The 21,775-nt window shown below is 54.2% G+C and overlaps 1 protein-coding gene across 1 annotated transcript; it reads right to left on the bottom strand.

The window, feature by feature from the left end:
* Positions 1–921: 921 nt before the first annotated feature.
* On the bottom strand, positions 922–20,342 carry LOC119110188 (CD109 antigen). Its single transcript, XM_037233924.1, has 8 exons — positions 20,191–20,342; positions 12,694–12,815; positions 4,645–4,837; positions 3,295–3,519; positions 2,482–2,595; positions 1,882–2,018; positions 1,445–1,603; positions 922–1,114 (listed from the first exon to the last, which is right to left on the bottom strand). Exons 2-8 carry the CDS (start codon positions 12,768–12,770, stop codon positions 922–924), a joined length of 1,098 nt encoding a protein of 365 aa, XP_037089819.1. The 5' UTR covers positions 12,771–12,815; positions 20,191–20,342.
* Positions 20,343–21,775: the final 1,433 nt, after the last annotated feature.

Here is a 21,775-nt window from a genome sequence, read left to right as displayed (position 1 = left end):
ACGTGCCTTTACTCTTTTGTGACCGTCAAAATTTCCTGGAGGTATCAAATTGTTGGAACGAAAAGATTCGGGCCCGTTGCGTCGCACTGAGCATGTTGTCACATCCAACTAATCACCAAACGACAGCGGCGATCGACGGCCTGGTCGTTGGCCGTTAGTGTTGAAAATCCCTGGTTATACGCGATTCCGCTTTGCTTAGGTTGGCAGATAATAGATTGTACACATAGCATTTTCAAGCATAAAGCTTTAATGAAGTTATGAAAACGAATGTATCTTTGTGTGTTAATTATAGGCGTCTCATTTGGAAGCCTCATAGAAGGTAAATCATTCCCTTTAAATACAATGCTCCACATTTGGAGATATTGAAGCAAGCACCAGATCTGATGAAACGAGCTCACTTATAATCATTGGTGTATTTTCGAGTGAAAAAGACCGCTCTAGAGAGCGCAGTTTCCCTGTTCAGTAAATATGCTCCTCAATGCGCTATTGTCTGATTACGTCATCGTGGCTCGCACAACATTGGTTGAGAGCCAGTTGACGGTAGTTTTATCTGGAAATCGTGCTCACGAACGCCAGATATGAACGACTCGACAATCAGATTTGTCTTGGCCTCGATCACCGCTTGGCTGATGGAGTGGCAGGATTTAAATGGCTTCATTGCGGCGTCATGGATGTCTGGATGACTTTGAAATAGTTTCCCCGAAATGGTCTGCACATCTTCGCGGGCGTGCAGCTCAGAAACGAGAGGTTTAGGCCTTAAGAGGAGCAGGGTTGAAAACTGCACCAAATGCTCTTCAAGATGGTTGATTCAGCTCAAACTCATATACAGATATCGAACACTCCCTTTAACGTGTCGTCACCACCGTCCCAACGGCGATTTCGCGCGCTGCTTTTGCCGCACACCGGGAACGGCGCGCGCGGCTATGGTCTCGGGTCACTCACGAAGGCGGTGTACTTCAGGCCGGGCTTGAAGTTTTCTGCCGTCTTGACCAGCTGCAGCGTGTACTTGTGCCGGTGCAGGGTGGTGGAGGCGGACGCGTTCTGTGCGCGGCCCGTCAGCTCCTCCGTCACGATCACGTCGAACACCAGCTCGCGCTCGTAGTCCTCCGTCAGTCTGCCGGCCGGCCAGCGCGCCCGGTTCAGAGTCGGCGCGCGCGCGGACACCCAGCGGTGGCTCGCTCAGAGCTGCGCTGTGTCGGCTTTGTAAAGAGCGTTAATTCACGGAACCTCACAATATTCGAAACATTGGGAGCTGATTTGAATAAAAATGTGTCATTAACAGCACAAATTACAAACTATTGCAAATTGGGCTCGTGCATTCAGTGCGACCGAAGAGCATCACAGCCAGCAGGACGGAATAACAAGAAACGGTGCAGTGAAAGTTAACCAATGAGGGATGTAGGTTAATAGTCTTCGCGCGCGGTGCCAGTCCTCGGTGACTGACCCCAGCTCGTCCTTGAGGTCAAAGGAGACATCAGCCTTGCCGTCGATGCTGGATGACTTGCGGACCGGGTCCTGGAAGATGGGCTGGATGTAGGAGGACTTGATCTCCGGGTGCGCCCGCACCATGACCTCCCCTCTGACCGGCTTCCCGTAAGTGTACCTGAAAAAGGCAGCGTCACAGTGCGTCAGCTCGTGTCGGATGCTGGGACCAGGTGTAACAAGGCTGCCGGCTGGAAACGTGGCATTAATCTGAGCCTGTGAGATGCAGACGCTGGGACCGGTGAATGCCGTGCCGTTCTCCACGGCAGGCGCACGTTGGAACCATGACTTCCGAATACCATCGCTACATTTATTACCAAAACAATCAAGACGCTTGAGTATTGTGACAACAGCACCAGCGCCGCGCGTGAGCGTGTGAGCTGAACGCCGGCGGCTTACTTGGCGTGTACGGTGGCAGTGACTGTGGTGTCGGCGAATGTGGCGTACGGAGGCAGCTCCACCGTCACCTCGAAGCGCGGCAGCACGTACTCCGCCACCTCGAACAGCTTGCTCGTCGTCTGTCCCAGCACGTCGATCTGCGGTGGCGCCGGGGGTCAAAGCTCAGCTCAGCTCAGCTCAGACGTATGCGTCAAACACCGGTTGTGTCGGTTTCCCTGTGTCCAACAGCCCGGAGCATATGATCACCGGGACTTGGAAATGGTGGCTGCTTAGCATAGAGATGGGAGGGCCGTAGAAAGGCGTGGGGATTAAAAAAGCGGCGGGAGAAAGAGAAAGGAAGGTGGAGAGATGTAAGAGAGGTGGGAGTGAATACAGTTATCATCTATGTACCCTCGCATAAGTACCCTCGCAGCTACCCTCGCGTCCCAGTGTTACCGCTCGCACACGTGCGTCGCGTGCGGTTACCGGCACATCTCGCCGTTAGATACCGCGACAAAGTCGTTCACCGGGCGTCAGACGTGCCGCGCCGCGCGCCCGGAAGTGACGTCACGAACCGTAACGGGCGTGACGTCGCAGGCGGCGGCGGCGGCGACTACGTACCGTGATGTTCCAGTCACCGAGCACCGGCTGGTCGGAGAGCTGAAGCGAGTTCGTGAACACGCCGTTGGTGGTGAACTGGCGGTCCCACTGCTGGATGCGGTTCCCCTTTCCGTCCTGGAAACACGGAGGAAGCCTCCTCTCACTACGATTCACACGTCGTCCAACAGGTTACGTTGTCCATCGTTGTATTGGACGTGATTTGATTTAATATGGCGTACCAGCGGTATGGTAAGTGGGCCAATGCGCTCAGCATAAACGACCCATCCAACAGGCCTGCACTTGTGACGCGGCCCCTGATGTCTGAAGGAATACTGCGGTGATGAAAGCTGCGGTGCGCAGATGCTGTGAGCCTAGGAAGTGGTCCGGATCAGTGTTTAATGACAGGGCTTAAAAAGTGAGACCCCATTTCCCACAATCACCATGTCTGCTTCCAGAGAATGGTCTCATTTTCTCACGATCAGGCCATTCGATCGTTCGAGAAATCTGTCACTCCAGGAAAGGTCATTAGCACGCAGCATTTCTGGGCTCCAGACGAACAAGCGAGCGCGGAAAAATGCAGTTCATCGCGACATTGATGTCATCTTCTGTTTGCTGCAGAGATTTCAACGAGCCAGCCAGCCGCCGCGTCGCAAGACGTCGTCCACCGGCGCCCACTGGCGGCCCTGCGCGCCTTGTCTCGGTCCGGCCCCAGCCTTGCCCTGTCCCTGCGCCGGTCCTGCCCCGGCTCTGCCCCGGCTCTGCCCCGGCTCTGCCCTGACCCTGCCCAGACACCGGCTCTGCCCCGGCCCGGCCAGGCCTCGGTCCTGCACTGACCGTGACCCAGGCGCTGACGCTGCCGGCGGTGTGTGGCCGCAGGCTGGGGTTGAGCACCACCGCCCGGAAGTTGACCAAGTCACCCGGCTTGTAGACGGCCTTGTCCGTCTGGATAAACACCGAGTACGACTTGTGGACGTAATCGAGCGCCGTCGTGTTCTGAAAGCTGAGGCCGCCCTGGCCGGCCGCCGTTATGTTGTACTGGCCCGGTCCCAGGTCGCCAATCTGCGGACGAGGATGACCTGTCACCTTTCGCGCACGGGAGTGAGAATGACCTGTCACCTGTCACGCACGGGAGTGAGAATGACCTGTCACCTGTCACGCACGGGAGTGAGAATGACCTGCCACCTGTCACGCACGGGAGTGAGAATGATCTGTCACCTGTCACGCACGGGAGCTAAGAGCTGCATGGGCTATCCGTCACGTCATGTAAACCATCCCAACGAAACTTTATGATCCAAATTTTGCATTTGTGTTGTAGCACTTTTCAGCTTTAGTAAGTTTGACAGGCACCTGACATTGGCCAGGGACTAATAATTGATGAGTATATGTATCATGCATGGGCGCTGGGAACGCACAACATTATAAATATTGTTATTCATCCCAGAGCTTCTCAAAGCCTCTAGGGAAAACTGCACACCAAGCTTCCGTAAAAAAACGGTCATTGTCTCCGACACAACGCTGGCGTCCGGAAGTTTCCATGCTTTCGTCTCCCTCAGCGCTGGTGAGTCACCAGTGCTGCACCTATCTAGCTGAGAGACATGACAGTGGGTCAGAGCGTTGTCGGCCCCGGACGTTGGGAGTCAAGGGAGCTGAAGTCTCTCAGAACGAGGTGGCACAACGACATTCACAGTTATAAGCCGGCCGCCAGCCGCGGCTTCGGCGGCCGCTGAGTCCTGGATGTGGTGCAGTGGTGCTGTGGATGTCAGGACATGCAAATGCCTTTAAAGCACGCTGGTGTGAGAGCTTGTCCATATGTTTGCTTCCCTTTGATGCTTTGAATTCGACCTGACAATGATGAGTGTCTTGTTGGCAGAGATACTGAATACTATTAATGTTTCCGCTCAAGCAGAAGCAGACAGTTTAACAAAGCCTACAGTTCAGCTTGACATGAAAGCATATGCCTGACATTGCTCGATACGCATTATTGTGGCTTTCCTCTCCGTAAGTTGCCTCATTCCTTTTTACCACACACCATACTGCTGTGAAGCTACCGAGCGGAAACATTCACGATGGGATTGCAGGCAACAGAGTTCCCACCACGACACATTTTGGAAAAGCGGGGAAGTGGCGAAAGCGGCGCGGCGAATGCGGTGGTCACCAGCCCGAGTCACACTGGTTCGTACTCACATTGAACTGCAGGATGGACGTGAAGCCCGGCTGGACGACGATGTCTTTGCTCTTGAGCTCGTTGCCGCCCGCGTCAGGCCGTCCGCCGACCTGAACGGTGACCTTGGTCGGCTTGTTGGTTTCCAGGATGGTGATGGCCACATTGTACGGCAGGTTCGGTCGCAGCACCTTCGGCGCCACGATCGTGTACGTCCTGTACGGACATGGCGCTGGTTAGAGACGGACGGTGGGAATAAAGGGAGCTGAAGGCTCTCAGAACGAGGTGGCACAACGACATTCACAGTTATAAGCCGGCCGTCAGCGCGCGAAGAGCGCTGGCGGCCGGCTGAAGAACCAGCTTCGGCGGCTGAAGAGCCTATTTTCTTAGCATGGTCCCTAGTAAGACGCCAGACGACGCGCACCCTTGGAAAGTTATCCTGTTATCACATAAACCCTGCACACATCAAACCTGTCCTAAAACTCACAATCAGCTCACAATCACTCACAGTCAAAATTCACATCAGCCAGAAAGATCCATAAGAACCGGGGCATGGCACACGCGCCTTGTTGCTTAGGAGAAAGACCAGGCACCATTGATCAGTCTGTGTGACATGTGTGACACGTTTGGCTCAGTGACGTCACCCTGCCTTCCCGGCATACTTCGCCCGCCCCCGCCCTGCCTGGATCCAGACACCCGTGACTCCCCGTTTTGCGCTGCAGACCGCTGTCAGCGTCAATGTCAGCGCCAGCTGCAGACCCTGTCATGTGCCAGTCGCCTAGCTCAACTCCCCGGCCATCGTGTTTGTCGCCTTCCTGCTCTTGGGCGAATTGAGAAGTTGAAGTTCCGGATGGAATGATGGAGTGACAACAAAACACCGCTGCACAAAAGACGGGACGTCGTTTTGCACAGTTCTTTCATTTCAAAACCATGTAAAGTTTGCAAATCAACTTTCGCAACTAGTGTTACATGGCAGCGGCAGACTGCAGCGTTCCACGCGAAATTCTTTCTTTTGTGACCATAATCATCGACCGGAACGGACGGCGACAGACACTGGTCGAAACGATCCATGTTCACATCGACGACACAGTCTGCTTCGCCAGTGCTTTCGCCAGCTGTTGGCGGCGCCGATCGGGCCAGCCGGTCCGCCTCCCGTGACCAAAACACGGGCCGCCGGCCCCGTGTGCGGACCGGGGCTGCCCGGGTCCGCGGCCGCCGGGCGGCGCCGGCACGCCAGCTGATTCCGCCGGCGATAGCAGCACCGTACCAGGCCACACGTGACACGCAAACGCCCCGTGACCCGTCCGCGCTACGTGGCGGTCGAGTCAGGCCTCTGCAGCGGAAAAAGCTGATCTTCGGCGTGCACCGGTGGCAGGGTATGTACGCTCCGGCCGCAGAGCAGGTCCTACAGTGCGGAGGCGGCCTTCAGGACAAGGTGGACTTGGCGTCAGGGATAAGTGTTCGGAGTAAAGAGCGAGCAATACCGCACGCTATCGGCTATTGCGAGCAAACTTCGGCCATGCAACGTGGGGCAGAGACCGCCCAACACCGTTTTGGCCCAGCGGAGATAGCGATCACGACTAGTGGTGTAGCCGAGGAAGACTTCTGGGCCTTATCGCCTCCACCCCCCCCCCCCCCTCCCCCTCTCCCGTGAGATAGTGGAGAGTCCTTAGATCCGAAGACCACAGTACTTTTTGCCAGTTTTCGGACGCCCGTGGGACTTCTAAAACATAGGCACGAGCCCCAGACATTAAAATGGGACTTCGCGCCACATTAACCTACGGGATCCTCAGTTCTAAAGAGAGCCGCCCTGGTCTGTAAGGATCCACCACGACCGATTAACCGTTTAGGTCCCCCTTCTGGACGTAATCCTAGTTACGCCTCTGATCGTGACCGGATTTGTCCCCTCCTGGACGCCATCCTGACTACGCCTCTGATCGTGAACTGCGGCGTGGGCCCCGCCTCGGAGATCGCGGCCAGCCGCCAGACGGACGGAACGCAGTCAGCTGGCGACAGGTGGGCGGCAGACAGCTTTCGCAATGCCTTTCTCCGGACTGGCCTGGATAGGCGGCAGATATCCAACAGCTGCAACAGCTGACTGGCTCGCTTCGGATCCTCGTGTATGAAGATTACGAGCCCTCGAGCTTCATGCTCCGCTTTCAGGATGATGCGTTTGGCGGCCGGGTGGCAGGCGTGTCGCCGCCACCCGGCGCGCCCGAAGAGCGGCGTCTCTAGGCGATAGGACCGCACGCAGCGCGTGCGATGATGCGCGAGCTTGCGAACACTGAACGTCGCTGCACGCCGCCGTGCGTGTCGAAATATGCCGCGTCCTGTGTCACGTGACGGCCGGTGACGGCCACACACCAGTCCGGAATCCCTGGGTGGGTGCAGACGGCGAGAAGTGGCGCAGCTGGTGCGGTGACGTCACCACTTCCGGCGCGCGAGCCGGGCCGGCTTTGGAACACTGCTTGTGCCCACAGCGTTGTAAAACCCTGTTGCACCAGCAGACAACCCACCTGGTTGGGGCACTGAGATGGGTCCGCGAGTCCATGACCAAGAACGAGAAGCAAGCAAAGGTGTTAGAGCGGTCAAAAATACATCTTACGCAAGGCGGGTGAAAAAGTCGCCACTCAAAAGTTGTTTCAAAGTAGCCAATTGCCTTATGAAATGCGACGCTCTAAGATCCTGAGGCAACCCGTAGCGCGCAACGCCGAGGGATCCCCAACGCGGTCAGTGATTTGTACAGGCGGCACTGAGGGCGTTGACAATGGGCCCGCCTCTAGGGGCAGGTAACGTGGGGACTACTGGTCACATGTGAAGCGAGACACCTGAAGTAACCTTCGTTGGTGAGAGAATATGTTAATGTCCAGTTGTCAAGACGTATCAATGAAAAGGTTCCTTGTGCTCGGGTCCTTTTTGAGCCTTCAGGCCATCACATATGCTGACCATCAACATTATCTGATGAAATATATAGTTCCTTGGCCATTGGGGAAACGTCTGGTCCACTTCATCCAACGAGTACTTAAGATTCGACACTGATAAGCTGTCCTCGCTAAAGCGTAACATTTATATCCTGTGCTAAATAGCCATTAAGCTCAATTAACCGAGACTCTACAACTTGTTCTAGTTGAGTCGTGATGAGGAAATGACAAATGAATAATTTCGTTAACTGTTTAGTAAATTAAGTTGGTTGCAAACACCATGGATATTAAAGCTTTCCTCCTGCATTAACGAGCTTACGAGCTCCATGCTTCAAACTTCGTATCACGTTCGTGACCCCAGTCCTCCCCAGCTTAGCTGAGGAAGCGGTTCTGAGACCGCGAGCAGTTTCATTAGTAATTCATCTCAAAATGTGCTTGTAAAATAAGCTACAAACCCGAGTCATCTGTACATCACATGACAACCAAACTTTCTGTTGCGATGGCCGGCGTGAGGTGAGCTCAGGCTCGAAAGGACAAACAGACACGGCTTGACGTCGTGCGACGGTCGGATGCACGCTCCAGGAGTCTGGCCACACTGCGCAAAAAGTGGTCGTTCCAGTGACGGGCCCAGCTGGCGTCAGGGCGGGGGGTTCGTGACACGTGACGCCGCAACCGCCGGCTCAGCACTCGTGACGCACGACGCTCGGCGGCCGGGGAGTGCCGGCACGCGCCGCCAGTCCAGCCTGAGCCAGGCGGCGGCGTGGCGTCATCGACCGCCTCGCGCTTCGGCACGGGCCGCGCGGGCTGCTACGGCCCGTGCGGGTATTTGAACAAGACTCCATGGCCGGTGCAGGTATCAGGGCAGGGCTCTACGGGCGGTGCAGGTATCAGGGCAGGGCTCTATTGCCGGTGCAGGTATCAGGGCAGGGCTCTACGGGCGGTGCAGGTATCAGTTCAGGGCTCTATTGCCGATGCAGGCATCAGGCAGGGCTCTACGGGCGGTGCAGGCATCAGGGCAGGGCTCTATTGCCGGTGCAGGTATCAGGGCAGGGCTCCACGGGCGGTGCAGGTATCAGGGCAGGGCTCTACGGGCGGTGCAGGTATCTGAGCAATGCTCAACGAGTGGTGCAGCAGCCGGCTAACTGAGCGGCATCCGTGCAAGATGAGCGGGCTGAGATTTCGTCCGCCTGCAGATCATCCGACAGGCGAATAAGGAGCGGGCACAGCCGAGCACAAGCACGGCCGAGCGCTTTCAAGAGAGAGTGCTACCAGAGGTCTGGTGATCAGGCTTGATGCCATCCTAATGATGAGCGTCTGTAGCGAAAAAGGGCGCGGTGAGAGGCAGGCTCGAGGCTTCAGCCAATCCCCCGCCTGTAGAAATGGCAGCAGTACTTAAGTGCTACGTAGTAGCAAGTAACCTTTTTATCAAAACGCGCTCATGTTCCCACCTCACATTTGGCATACTCCGCCTTTCGGCCCTAATTAAATGCATCTTACCAGATGCTTCGCTCTATTCTTAATCCATTGCCTTCTCATGTTTCCAATGAGCAGTCATGCTAAAGCTGCGATATGCAAATGATCCATCCATTATGCAAAAATCTGTGTCACGGGACTGCTAGAGTTACACGAGGAAATGACGTCACTGGTAAGGCGGCGATCAGTGACGAAGGCGTCTTTTCGCAGAGGGATGAGCTCATCGTGACGTGGCACGCTTTCCGCCACATATGCATGGGATGATTCATCCTGAATCGTAGAGGTCAAGTTCTGGAGCTGGGACACGGGGCTGTGGTAAAAAAAGCCTGTTCGGGCCTCCAGTCTTGTGTCGATCAACTGAAGTAGCCAGATGCTACCGCTCCCCGTGTTGACACCGTTTTGTTTAGATAGATCGGATGTTTGGTGAGCATAGTGCCCATGATTGGGAGGGCTACCTGTCAGATTTTTTTCAGATTGGGAGGGCTGTGGTTGATTGGGTGGGCTACCTATCAGATTTGTCAAATTGGGGAGGGCTGTGCTTCAAGTTCAAAAATAGACACAAAGCCCGGTCCCGGCAACGGCGTTGGGGACCAAGTGCTGACTGAATTAATGGCCGCAGATGTCTATCAAGTGCTTAAATCAGAATAGATTCGTACCCTAGCGCAGCTCTCCGTGTCCACGACAGTATTTGAAGCTTACGTGAAAGGTTATAGCGTATTAATAGATCAACACGACCTTTGCTTAGGTCACTGTTTCAACTACGCACGGAGCTACTGTCTACCACGCCCATCTGAACGGCTCTTAACGCAGTCATTTAGTGGCAAACGTTCCACAAGAGTCCCATAATCCCCGCTGGAAGGCTCAGCAAGGAGCTGGCCTCTGTGGAGCCCCTTAAGCCGTTCCCCTTAAGTCTTCCTATGAAATGCTGTGGTGATGCCGACCCTGACATTTCGCTGCAGTCTGTCCCTCGACCTTGCAGTATGCAGATGCAGTGGCTGTTGTCGATGCAGCGGATGCCTCCAGCCAGCCAGCTGCTGTCCATACGCGTACCCACTGGTAGCACAGACCGCCAATGAATCCTCACTCAAACACATATGAATGGCAGGGGTGTAGCTCCGCAAAGCAAGTTGGAGGGCTGAGCAGTTGAAGATTACAAACCTACCCCCACATACACCAAAAAGCGGGATTTGACCGACTTCCCTGCCAAAATTTGGAGATGAATAGAGCCCAAGCTTGGGGGACTCAAGAGTCTCCAAACTAAAGAGGAACACGTCTGGAAGACGGTGTGGTAGAAGATGGCGCTGCCTTCCGAGAGAATGTTGTGATGAATTCCGCCGCCTTTTGGGGTTGGTGCGATTAAGTCTGTGTCGCTCAGTGTTTTGGTTGTTTTTCATCATCATACATGTCCGTTAGACGCGTGGCCGGTCGAGGACTCCAGACCACGCGATGGTCTAACAGCGACTGTTTACAAGCATCTCGCGGTGTCACACGAACGCTCGCGGGCACGTGCACGGGCGCTCCGGGGAGACGGGCCCCGGCCCCGGCCGACCGCGCCCGGGCGGAGGTACGGCGTCTGTGCGCTTCAACCCTACATTCATTCTCCGCGTCAGGCAGAACTTGGAGGCGGTCAGGATGGGTCCGAGCACGGCTGCCTCGCCTGAGTGCCTCTAGAGGGGCCGCATCCGGCGCACTAGCTGTGCTGGAGCTGGTCGGACCAGGTTACCTGGCAGGTCATCTGCTGGAGGCCTCTGGTGGCGTGCGCTTTCACTGGTGCCTGGGGGTACGGCTGCGGCCCCAGCTTGCAAAGGCAGGCTAGGGTCGGGTGTCATTACGTTGCAGCGCCTAGGCATTAAAGCACTATATAATAGTCAGTCACTCCGGCACTGTGCTGACGTGTCATGCCGATAAATGATCCTCATTATCACCATCATAGGAAGCATGAAAAGGTGCCACAGAGATACCCATCTTTCCGATAGAGATGGGGGGAGGGACACGTCATTGGAGCGTCTTCCACTGCAGCGACCGTCAGCTAACGGACAACCGCCCAGCTAGCTGGAGCGGCCTCCCGCCGTCACATCCGGTGCGCGTTCGGAGCGCACGAAGCGGCGCGCGCTGGCCGTCTGGCCCGTCCCGTCCCGTCACCATGGCGACGCGCGCGGGCCTCGGATCGCGGCGCCTTGAGGTCAGTGGAGTCGCACGGCGCGTGGGGTCAACGGCCCCGTCCAAAACACGGCTGGTAGACAGAGTTCATGGGGATTGTGGCGGCACGGCTGTAAAAGGGGTGGATGCACGAAGACGGTTTGCAATTCTCAGCGTGCGGAGTAAAATCCTCGTCAAAGTAGAATTGCACGTTCATGCCCACTGGAGCGACATTTGTGATAGGTTGAATCGCTGTAGTTACCCGTTTTTTGCGACCAGTAACCAATTTTTAACCGGTTCCAGTTTCTACAGCTGAAACAATCACCCCAGCTCCAGTCTTGTTGATGGTAACGTTCCTGGGAGACTGCAATGCCACACAAGATCAAAGCGAAGGAGACTGCATCACAACATCATGGGCTAGCCGCGATCGCGTCTGTGCTGCCTAACCGTGCGGAGCGTCTTACGCATTGTCATCTCCCAGCTCTGCTTATTGACTTATTAATTGAACAAATACTGCATAGGTTATGCAGCACTGAGGCTGATCGTACGGTTTTTCATAATTAAACAGAGTGCACGGGCATCTTTCTGCTTTGGCATCGAGTCATGCGGGCATCTGTACACTTATTTTTCAATTTGTCAGGGTGCTGCGCATATTTAAGAATTAGATGCTTGCTGCGCATATTTAGGAATTTCTCTTGAGATGCTCATTTTGTTTTCTTTGATGAATGTCAAAATTCATGATCATTATGGTGGAGCATACGAGTTTCTGACATAACACACAATGAGGGCTTTGGTAATTACACGAGCAGTTGCATGAGAGTTCATTGCTGTCTATACCGGTCTCGGAAGTTTTGGGCGCATCGAACGCAGTAGATCACGCAACTCTATACCAACAAGCTAGGGTTCATTTCGTGTCCCCTTTTATTTTGTATGGGTTGTAAGCAGACCAATTTTACGGGGGTGTTTGTGACTTGATCATTCAGAAGTAAGAATCATCTGGACCATTGTCCTCGTAAACGGTCGCGAAGTCCACACAGCGTGTTACCCGTTTACTGCTCCGATCGCCGACAGGTGAACGGTCAACAAAACTTGTGAAGACATGGTACGTAGCTGAGTGCACTTGGAACAAATGGGTGAGCGCTTTATTTTGTGATCATAACAACAGGCATTTGCCAGCGGCAACATTAGAACAGAGAGGAGACGGGGCGGGTCGTTGTTGGAATAGGGAAAAGGAGAGTTGAATAGTAAAAGACATAGTATTGTCGGCCTTGGCGCTGTCATGCGCCTTAAATGAATTAAGGCACCCATACAGCATGTTTGAAAAGATGTTACAGCCAGGCGCCAGTTCTTGAAAACGGCCACCGTTTGTTAAAAGTTGGCGTAAGCAATAACCGCCCAGTCAAGAATAACGTCCTCTGTAGAACGTCTCATGAACGAGTGTCGTCAAGAGAGATTTTCCAGAGAAGGCGGCAAAGCCATCCGGCTGCAAGGCTGGACGGCTTTGTCGACTGGCGCCGCTCGGCTGTGGCTGGTACTCACGCTCTGCCGGCGGCCGGGGAGGTCAGCTGCAGCAGCAACAGCAGGACTGCGGCGCACCTCAGCGGGCCGCGAGCCATGGCGGACCGTCTCGGCCGCAATCAGCTGCTCACAATGCCGGCAGCCTGCAACAGGGCCAGCCGGTCACCTGGTCAGCCATGTCGGTGGGCGGGGGCGGCGGAACTGTACATAATATCGCGGCTTGGACAATCGCTCAAGCGTGACACGCTCTGGCGGTGTGGAGGAACATCACATATGGGGTGTGCTAAGCCACTTTGTATGCTAAAGAACAGAAAAAAAGTATTTTATTAACTGTCATTTCGTTGTTTTCTTGCACCAATCCGAGTATATAATGAAAAGGACAGAAACGCTTCCTTATCAAACTTTTTGAAACACTTACATGGCATTAGATACTCAGCCCGTATTTAGTGTCCGCAGAGCAAGAATATGTTGTTAAACATCATGGCGCCAGAGTGCAAGGCATTCCGTGTGAATAGATTCGCCTCCGGGGCTATTTTCAAGCTTGGTGACCCTAATATGCCTGAGCAATAACCAATAAGTGTTTATGATTCTAAAAATGATGTTTTCATGTAAAAAGCTGTGTATTTGAACTTTTCACTTCCACGTATTTTTCTCCTCAACCTACATGTGTTTGCTAAGACTAAAATGTGCCTTTTCTGTAAGTTCCAGTCAGCTTATATGTTTTATGCCCTAAAAATTTTACAGTTCTCATAAGGAAAAGCGGTAAATATTTAGTACTTGACCTCGGAACTTTAAGAGTTGCGCACCAGTAACGTCCACGTTTACTTCGGAGTATGTGGAGAGCAATCCATTCGATTTCGTTGCTAGGGAGTTCGTAGCATCGGTGATTCTTTCGCTTATTTTCGTCCACCGCCTCACTGGTGTCTGGCGTACCACATGTGGGATGACGGTCGCAGTAATGCCAGGTTTGGTGAGTAGAGTTGCTGAGCACTAGCCTGACCCCGTACCCTCCTTTGAGGCGCGCCCTTGCCTTTGCTGCGCCAGACGTCACGGAGACGTCGTGAGAACCCGCGAGTACCGACGCCGACAGGTCGCGAGCGCTCAGAACGCCCGCCGAACACGGCAGCCGTGAGAGCGGCAGAACGGCGAGTCGTGTGGGCAGCCGTCAGTGGTTTACAAACTCACAGAGCGCATCCTTCGTCCGTTTATCGGTTAGTTGGCAGTGGTTCACAATCGGGTGCGGTCGGGATACGGTCCGGGGTGTTTGAATAAACCAAGTGACGCCTGTGACATTTGAGTACGACTTAAAATGTGTGTAGCTGCACCACCATCTAGTTTATCGTCCGTCAAGAGCGGAATGCTAACAATGGTTGCTGTAGACACCAGGAAACAGAGCAGAACGATGTCGAAACATCAGCACGGGGCGGCAACCGCTGGGCCAACAAACTACGTTACACAGTACCTAACAAGCGCCGGTGCCAGTGGGAAATGTCTATAATTGTTCTTTCCTGGATCAGAATATGTGAAGACATTGGGGATAGCTGTCGAACTTCCCACCGTTTAGTTGGAGTTGATAAGTACAATGGTAACAACTGCGTCGCAGCAATTTCAAGAAAAGCTGTGTGGGTGGCACCAAACAGCCCAAGCCCACACGTGAATATTAGTGCTTCAACATAAGAGAAAACAAAGAGCATCGGTCGTCGTCCTCGATTAATCGGCTTATTCTAATCCCATCACCGTGCCACTGAACTCGGCCACATTTAACCACCTCAAGCTTTCACATTTCTCAGTTCGCGCATAAACGCAGGCGGCTCGCGCTGCGGTGCTGCCACCACGCGGTGCACCGCCGCGACACCTTGCACTCCCATCGGCGTTGTGGCGACACGCGCCCCGGTCACACCGCTTCCGGCGACCCCAAAAAATGAAAGTGCGGACGTGATGAGGCCACCGGCGGCGGGTGGCGGCAGCGGTGGGGTAACAGCGTGCGGCGCGGCGGCGCCGACAGCCACGTCATTTGCGCCAGCCGCCAGCTGCACCAGCCAGCTGCGAACAGGCGTGGCCGGCCGTGCCACGCCGGCGTCGCACCAGCCGGCGGTTCGGCGCGGTGGGCTTCCGTGTTACGACTGGCGGCGGCCCCGCTACGCTGCCGCGGACCCGGCAAAGGTGCCGGCGGCGTTGGCGGTAGGAGGGAGCATGTCGCTTTTTCTGTCGGATGCTCGACCAAGCTGAACGCGGAATGTGCGCAAAAATCAGCATTCACACGAATTGTCACCGGAAATATCAAGAATGGAATGGTCCGAAAGGCACCTGGATTGTTTTTGCAAACGTTCCGACATCAGGTAACCAGGCAGGTGGTGGAGCGCAGGGGACACGTGTCCCCCTCCCCTTAGGGACCCCCTCGGGACCGACGTTCCTGAGCCTGATGGGCGCCCGGGAGGGGAGGACCCAAATGACCAGCAGGTCTAGCCGAGGGTAGTTTTCAGTGGCCCGGGCCGCAGAGACTGGCCATCAAATAATAGTTAGAGGGCATCTTGCACCGACCGGGGCCACTTCGGACAGTCCCGACCTCTATGTCGGCTCTGTATGAGCCAGGGCCCAAGTTTTTGCTAGTTTTTTTTTGTCACCAAAACCCTAGTCAAACACGCCACAGGCGCGCGAAACGTCTTGCACGGCGTAAAACAATATGGCATGTTCTGCGTGTACACAAACTTGCATGTCTATAGAGAAATAGGTGGTAACAACATTTACTCGCGCACATGTGTGTCAAAAATTGATAAAGAGGTGGAAGCACCTCTACCTGTGGCTACTATGTGAATACTCCAGTGTTTGAGTGGTCTGTTGTATAGTTTGGGCTACGTTTGTGTGCTGTTCTGCGCACACTCGTGTGACTTTTCTTGGTGCCGGCAAATTTAGCGCGTGGACATCACAATTCTGCACCTTTCTACCCGCATCCGTATCCATCCCAGGAATTTTCCCAGCACATGTGCCAAACCCGGTCTGTCACCACTCCAAATGGGTTCATGCGATCAAATGGGGTTATCCCGACCCGTGAGGGTCTTCAACAGAAGCTGCTTCCCAACAAAATGGCTGCAAATGTCGTGCACTTGACGAACTTGGCAAACGAATCGGTGCAGTCAAAGCCGCGCGTTGTAATTTGACCTGGTGTTAATCTTGCACTGCTTTCAAAAAGGATCATCATAGCTCAAAGCAGGAGCCACTTTTAAAACAGGCAAGAAGTCAGCTCGAAACCAGAGTTTCCAACAGCTGCAAACTGCGACATCCATGTTGCGGAACGAACTTGGCAAACCAAATGTCAGCCTTCCAGCGCCGCCGCTGCCTTGGTCCGTCTTTCCGCCATGACGGCACTTTCCAAACACTGCACTGGCCTGGCAGCGCCGCGAGGGACCCTCAAGGCCGTCCAGAACTGCAGACTCGGTATGCAGGCCGACGCGGGGCGGCCAACGCCGCTCCGTCCGCCCACTGCCTCATCATCAAGGTCGGCGCGACCTCCGGGAGGCCTCGTGCCCTGCTGCGGCTCTCCTTCGACCCGCACGCCCGCTCTGCCGCGTGTTCCGTATGCACCTCGGGTCACGGAGAGCCCCGCCGAGGCCCGGTGGCCGCGGCGCCTGTGTGCCCCACGTCTGGGGGTCTCAGACTGACCTCCGGCGTGCCCGGCCGGCCGGCGCCAGAGCCGGGAGTCAGGCGGGGGCTGGACTCGGACTCGACACACCGGTCGCCGTCAGCTTTTGGCGCAATGGCTTGTTTGGTGTGGACCGCACCGGTCGGTAGGGACGGCAACTGACCTGCGCGCCAGCTTCGAGGTGATGGCGAGCACCAGCGGGCACCCCCTTACGATTTCGCTAGTCATGAAATAAACACTTCAGAAATACGACCTAAACCTCCGAAATGTAACGGTCTATGGCTAAAACACACGGGGGGGGGGGTAAAAAAAACTGTGAAAGGCATTACGTGCATCTACGGTCAAAGAACCCGTATGTCATGTGACAATGCTCGAAGCACACGCTAAAGATGCTAATGTTCGCTTACTACCGTATTGTAGTAACATGCATTCACATAGCTTCGAAAAGTTGTACAGTATAGCAAACTGCATCCGCTTGCCCGTGCGTAACACCGGTGCCGAGACAAACGCCCTCAAAAAGCGTACTGTACTGCGCGCAGTGGCACTAGACAACACAAACTGAGTTCGCGGCACGCGTGAAGCGAAATCGCTGGTCACGACACTGAGCCAGTTGAAAGCCCATTCCGCTGAGAACGTACTCGCCTATCCAGGTCAGGAGTAGATTAGCGAGAGACATACTTGTATATATCGTTTGAGTAAGCGCTACTGTCTTCATGTTTAAACATCCAAGGCGCGTCAAAGAGTAAACTAAGAGCAGACAGCGGGTCAAAGCTGGGCTGACTATGAGTACGTACATTACAAAACGCTGCTCAAATTTGCAGAACAACACTTCATATTTACTTTTGGGTTTGATGTGATGTCACGACTTATTAAAAAGAGTGCGGTAAAAGTAGTTATAAGTTTTGGCCTTTCTGTAAGTCGGAAGGTTTTTAGCAGTACACAGAGTGTGATGACTCGCTCCTTAGATAACTGAAGAAACACAAATATTTCAAAGAAATGGCGCTAGAATTGGGATACCAATCCTTCGCCGGGTGGCCACTGCGTAATAAGTTGTGTTAAGCACACAACAGCCAAAATTATTGTCAGCATTGTGCGTTCAGATCAATTTACTCCAGTTAATTTACTTATTCCACCACCAAAGTTACAGAAATGCCTTCCCCATTGAGGAAAAACCACTCGCACTGCTTGCACTACAACCACTGAAATGCACACTTAATATACATACCCACCGAGCATGTGTGACGTCAGCACCACGCCCATACCAGACTGCTCGATGGCCCAAAAACAGGCTATCTGGTGTGTAGTTTCTGTTCATGACGGCTCTGATGCCCCGATAAATAGCGTTTCGTCAAGCCTTCGTTCCGCATGGTCATGGTATTCAATGATTTCCCCACTCCTGATCCTCAGGAGAGGCATCATGACAGGGAGAAACGTGAAAGCGAAGCACGACACGGTTATTGATGTCCTTCTTGAAGGCGATGCTCGATGATTGATTAATCGTTGTCTTGTTCACACCGAAATTCGGGGCCCAGCCTGTCCATTAAGCTAGGTATGTGTGTTCTCTACCCGTCTGCCTTCGATAGAACCTGCGCGATCAACAACGTGCTTTAACAAGTCAGCTGCATCCCGCACTCTGCTGCTTACGTGGGGATTGCATAAGCCGCGTGAGAAAACGTTGGAGAATGTTGGAGGAGCTGAAAAGACGAATACGAAAAGTTCGTATACGTTGCAAATGTAGTCCATTCCATCTTTGCGTGCCGTCCCAATGACAGACAAAGTCACAAACATTTAAAACAGCGACGCCAAACGTCAGACTTAGTCGGATTTGTGATGTCAAATATTGACGCAGTAACTTCCATGAGACCAGCGCCATACTTGGTGTGTGACCAAAACGTGACCAGGCCGGGGCAATACACCGGCCACCCAGCTGAGGTTCGCGCCTCCCGTCTGTCCTACAGCTGGCTGGGTTAGGCCGACTGGACTGTACCCGGTCAGTGGGCGGGGCCCTCCGCCACGATCAACTGCTGCTGACGACCTTCGGCCCGCCCACTGCGCCGCCCACGGGCAGCCCACAGAGTGGCTAGGCAGCCGCCAACAGCACCCGCACACAGGTAACCGCCAACCCGCAAACAATCAACACAAGTCATCCCGAAGTCCCAGCAAAAACGACGGCATGGCCCTCCATCGCACCTATTCGCGGCGTAGTCACAACCTTACCCACAGGCAGCGGCGGACAGCTAGTCATCGCCCCTCTCCTCCCCCACAGCGCGCGTCAGCGGCGTCAGCAGCAGTATTGCCCAGCCCCGCCCGGCGACACGGGTCAGTGGCGTGGCCGGCGGTCGCCACCGGTGGTGTATCGCAGTTACCGGCGCCGGCGGCTGGCTGCCGACTGGGCGTCGCAGTCCCTGAGCGGCCGATGGCGCCCCGATAAGGGCGGGGCGCGCTGCCGATGCTACGAACCTTGCTCGGGGAGCGGCGCGGCGCCGACCAGGGCCACCCGTCCGCGGGGCTCGCGCCCGCCGGCCGCCGGACGGCGAGAGCGCAGCGAGGCCGTGGGGAATAACGCCATCTGGACTTGTGGTAGAGGTGGACGTGGAGGTTAGTTGCCGGTAAGCAGAGCATTTGCGGTTGGGAAACGCGGTGCGAAGGGATGATGTCAGGCCACGGTTGCGAGAAGTTCAAGCTAAAATTTGGAGTGCCAGATTCTCCTAGCACGCTAGATAAATCGCCAGCACACACTTAAAGTGGGTTGGCACGTGTATCAGAATGCTGAGCGTGCTCTTAAAAACCAGGGAGTGGAAAGGCACAAATGTTCGAGAACTTTTAGACCGATAACAATCCAGGAACTGAAAAGATTAAAAATACCGCTGAGCCACCCCGTCCCCCCCCCCCCCCCCCACTACGACACGACTTTTCTCTGGTGGGCTATGTTTAATGTTGCTCTGCTGTAACCAATGTAGATTAAGGTTTCTGAAACGCCTAATGTGTTTGCATGCACGGTCGAGTGCAGAGGTGGAGAACGCGTGTGCCAGGAGTGGCAGCAATCACGTAAACTTCGTCGAGATATGCCTAAGTTTTACATTTTGCCATCAACGGCTGCTCATTCTGACATGTTTCCCACAGCAAGTTACCCACTTCACCCGCCGCCGTGCATGCCTTTCCCCGTCGACGCCAGTTTTTGGTGTGTCCGGGCCTGTTCGCGTCCGGCCTGGGCCCGCCGCACGCGCTGCCGAACGCCGTCATGTCACGCTGCCGCTGGGGGGCTCCAGCGGGGCGGCGCCCGCCACCTCAGCGGCCGCCGGGACGGCATCCGGTCGGGACACCTGCTGACGACCGACCCCTCTGTCCCGCAGTGTGCGGGCCAAACGCGAACACACTGTGCTCGCAACATCGTTTTGAAAATATGTTTGCAATGGCCGGAGTTGTCGGGACCTGGACGCCCGGACGCTGGGAGGTGGGGATTGTGCAATGGCATCGCTTCGTTCCAGTCAATGAGCGCCGCTCCACCTGTTCCCGGCTGTTGAAAAACACGTAAAAACTATGCTCCAGGATTGCCTCTCTCTCGCAGTTACAATGTGATGCAAACGAACGCCATCCCAACATTTGGTTGCTATGCGTTCCTAACAGCCCAGGGATGTCGTAGATCTGTGCTCTCAGACCCCTGGCATAAATCCGAATAACAATTTGCTTTTCGCACTCATCTGTCAAGCTATTTAAGCTTCCCTTGTTTACCTTGTCTCTGAGGACATTCACTCCACAGCACGTAAGCCGCGTCAGCTCTTATGCTACTGACCCACTTAGCAGCCATTTGCGACCGTAATTCTCTTCAGGGCAGCTGTGAGCGTCTTTGCTGGGTGTGACACGTAAAACGGTCTCACCTTTGTGCCGCACTAGGATGGAGATCCTGGTGAGCGGGGAGAATCCGGACTAACACAGATGACAGTGCTTTACCTCCCCTTGGAACAACGGCACTGCAGCCTCTTCTTTGCCGGGTTTCGCCCAGCTCACGCCACTGCCTCCACACCTGTACTGGAACAGTCGAGCCCCAAATGGACCGGCGGCCACCCTCATGACGTCACCTAACGGCGGCAGCGCCGTCCGCTCACGGGAGACATCTAGCGGCCGGGATGCAACTGAAAGTGTCTGGCATTTACGTAAGGGCTGCAAGATATTAGCGCTGAAGCCGAGCACTCGGGTCCGAGTTATTCGCACAACCGGACACGCTTTTGGATTCACACGAGCATTTGAATGCCCAGTTTGTGTGAAAAAAGACCGAATTTCAATCAGCTTGCTTACATTCAATGGCAATTTTCAGGGTAATTTACGCCCTTGCTTTAGTTTTGGTCATTTTTTGCTCTAGTCTTGGTCAGACCATGATATTCATTTATGAGTGCCGATAGCGTAGTGGTCATCGTGTCTGCGTAAACCATTGCACGTCTGGAACACTAGAGGTACGGGGTTCGATTTCCCACGATGCCCGCGTTTCCTGCCAGGTTCAGAGGCAGGCGACGTCGTAGTCTCAGCAGCTGAGTGCGTGGAAACGTCTCAATGATGACGAGAATGGTAGTCATGAAAACAGATTTAGCAAGCATTAAGAAATAAACTTAACAGGTACACGCAATCTAATATAATTATCCCTCCTCTATTAACATCATCATCCCTTTAAAAGTATTTACAGCTATCCTCATTTCTTAACATATCTTTACATCACCCTTCATTTCAGCCGCAGATAAATAAGGTTATCCGTTGACAAAAAAACATATGCAGCGCAGTCACAATTTCAATACCACTACAATGCAAGTCTTCTGAATGTTGCCACGTCACATGACAACTAACTGACACCGCGCATGCATCTTAAACGTATACTTAGCTTTTCCACATTTCGGAATCGATTCAATAGCGAGGTACACGGCCTAACGCAACTATAAAACAAGATAACGCACATGTACAAATTTCCGGACCCGAAGCCCGCCGTCGTACCCCGTATTGTCAAGTATGGCTCCAAGCCGACTGCTTTTGTCAGTTTTTCAGTCAAAAATTTGACATACACCCGTTATTGGTACTTCCCGTTTTGCATTTAAAACTGTCACTGCGTGTTCTAGACCAGAAAATACCTGAATGAGGAGACAGACCACAGGCTGTACGGACATTTCGGCCTCCGGACATCGTGTTACAGTAATGCATTGGGAATTACCTGCTCCAAAGGCAACTGTAGTAGGTACCTAGTTAAAAAACCACCCAACTGTCTTTAATGTTTCCACATCGGTGAGGGCATCTCCACGGCGGCCGCCCATTTGCACATCTGGGACTCTTGAAAAGACGGTCTGAACAAAGTTTCATGCACTTCCAGTTGTGCCGTTAGTCGGCTTTTAGTAGGTGCATATGGTAGTCTCTTATTCCCTCGACAGTGCGCGCCTCAGTCAACCTACCGCTCTGGACATTCACGGCCCTTTCTTCTTCTTG

The sequence above is a fragment of the Pollicipes pollicipes genome, unplaced genomic scaffold (genome assembly GCF_011947565.3).
Source record: "Pollicipes pollicipes isolate AB1234 unplaced genomic scaffold, Ppol_2.1 Scaffold_7231;HRSCAF=8579_pilon_pilon_pilon, whole genome shotgun sequence".
NCBI lineage: Eukaryota > Metazoa > Arthropoda > Thecostraca > Pollicipedomorpha > Pollicipedidae > Pollicipes > Pollicipes pollicipes.
The sequence above is the reverse complement of the archived record's forward strand: the minus strand, read 5'-3'. Positions and strand labels throughout refer to the sequence as shown.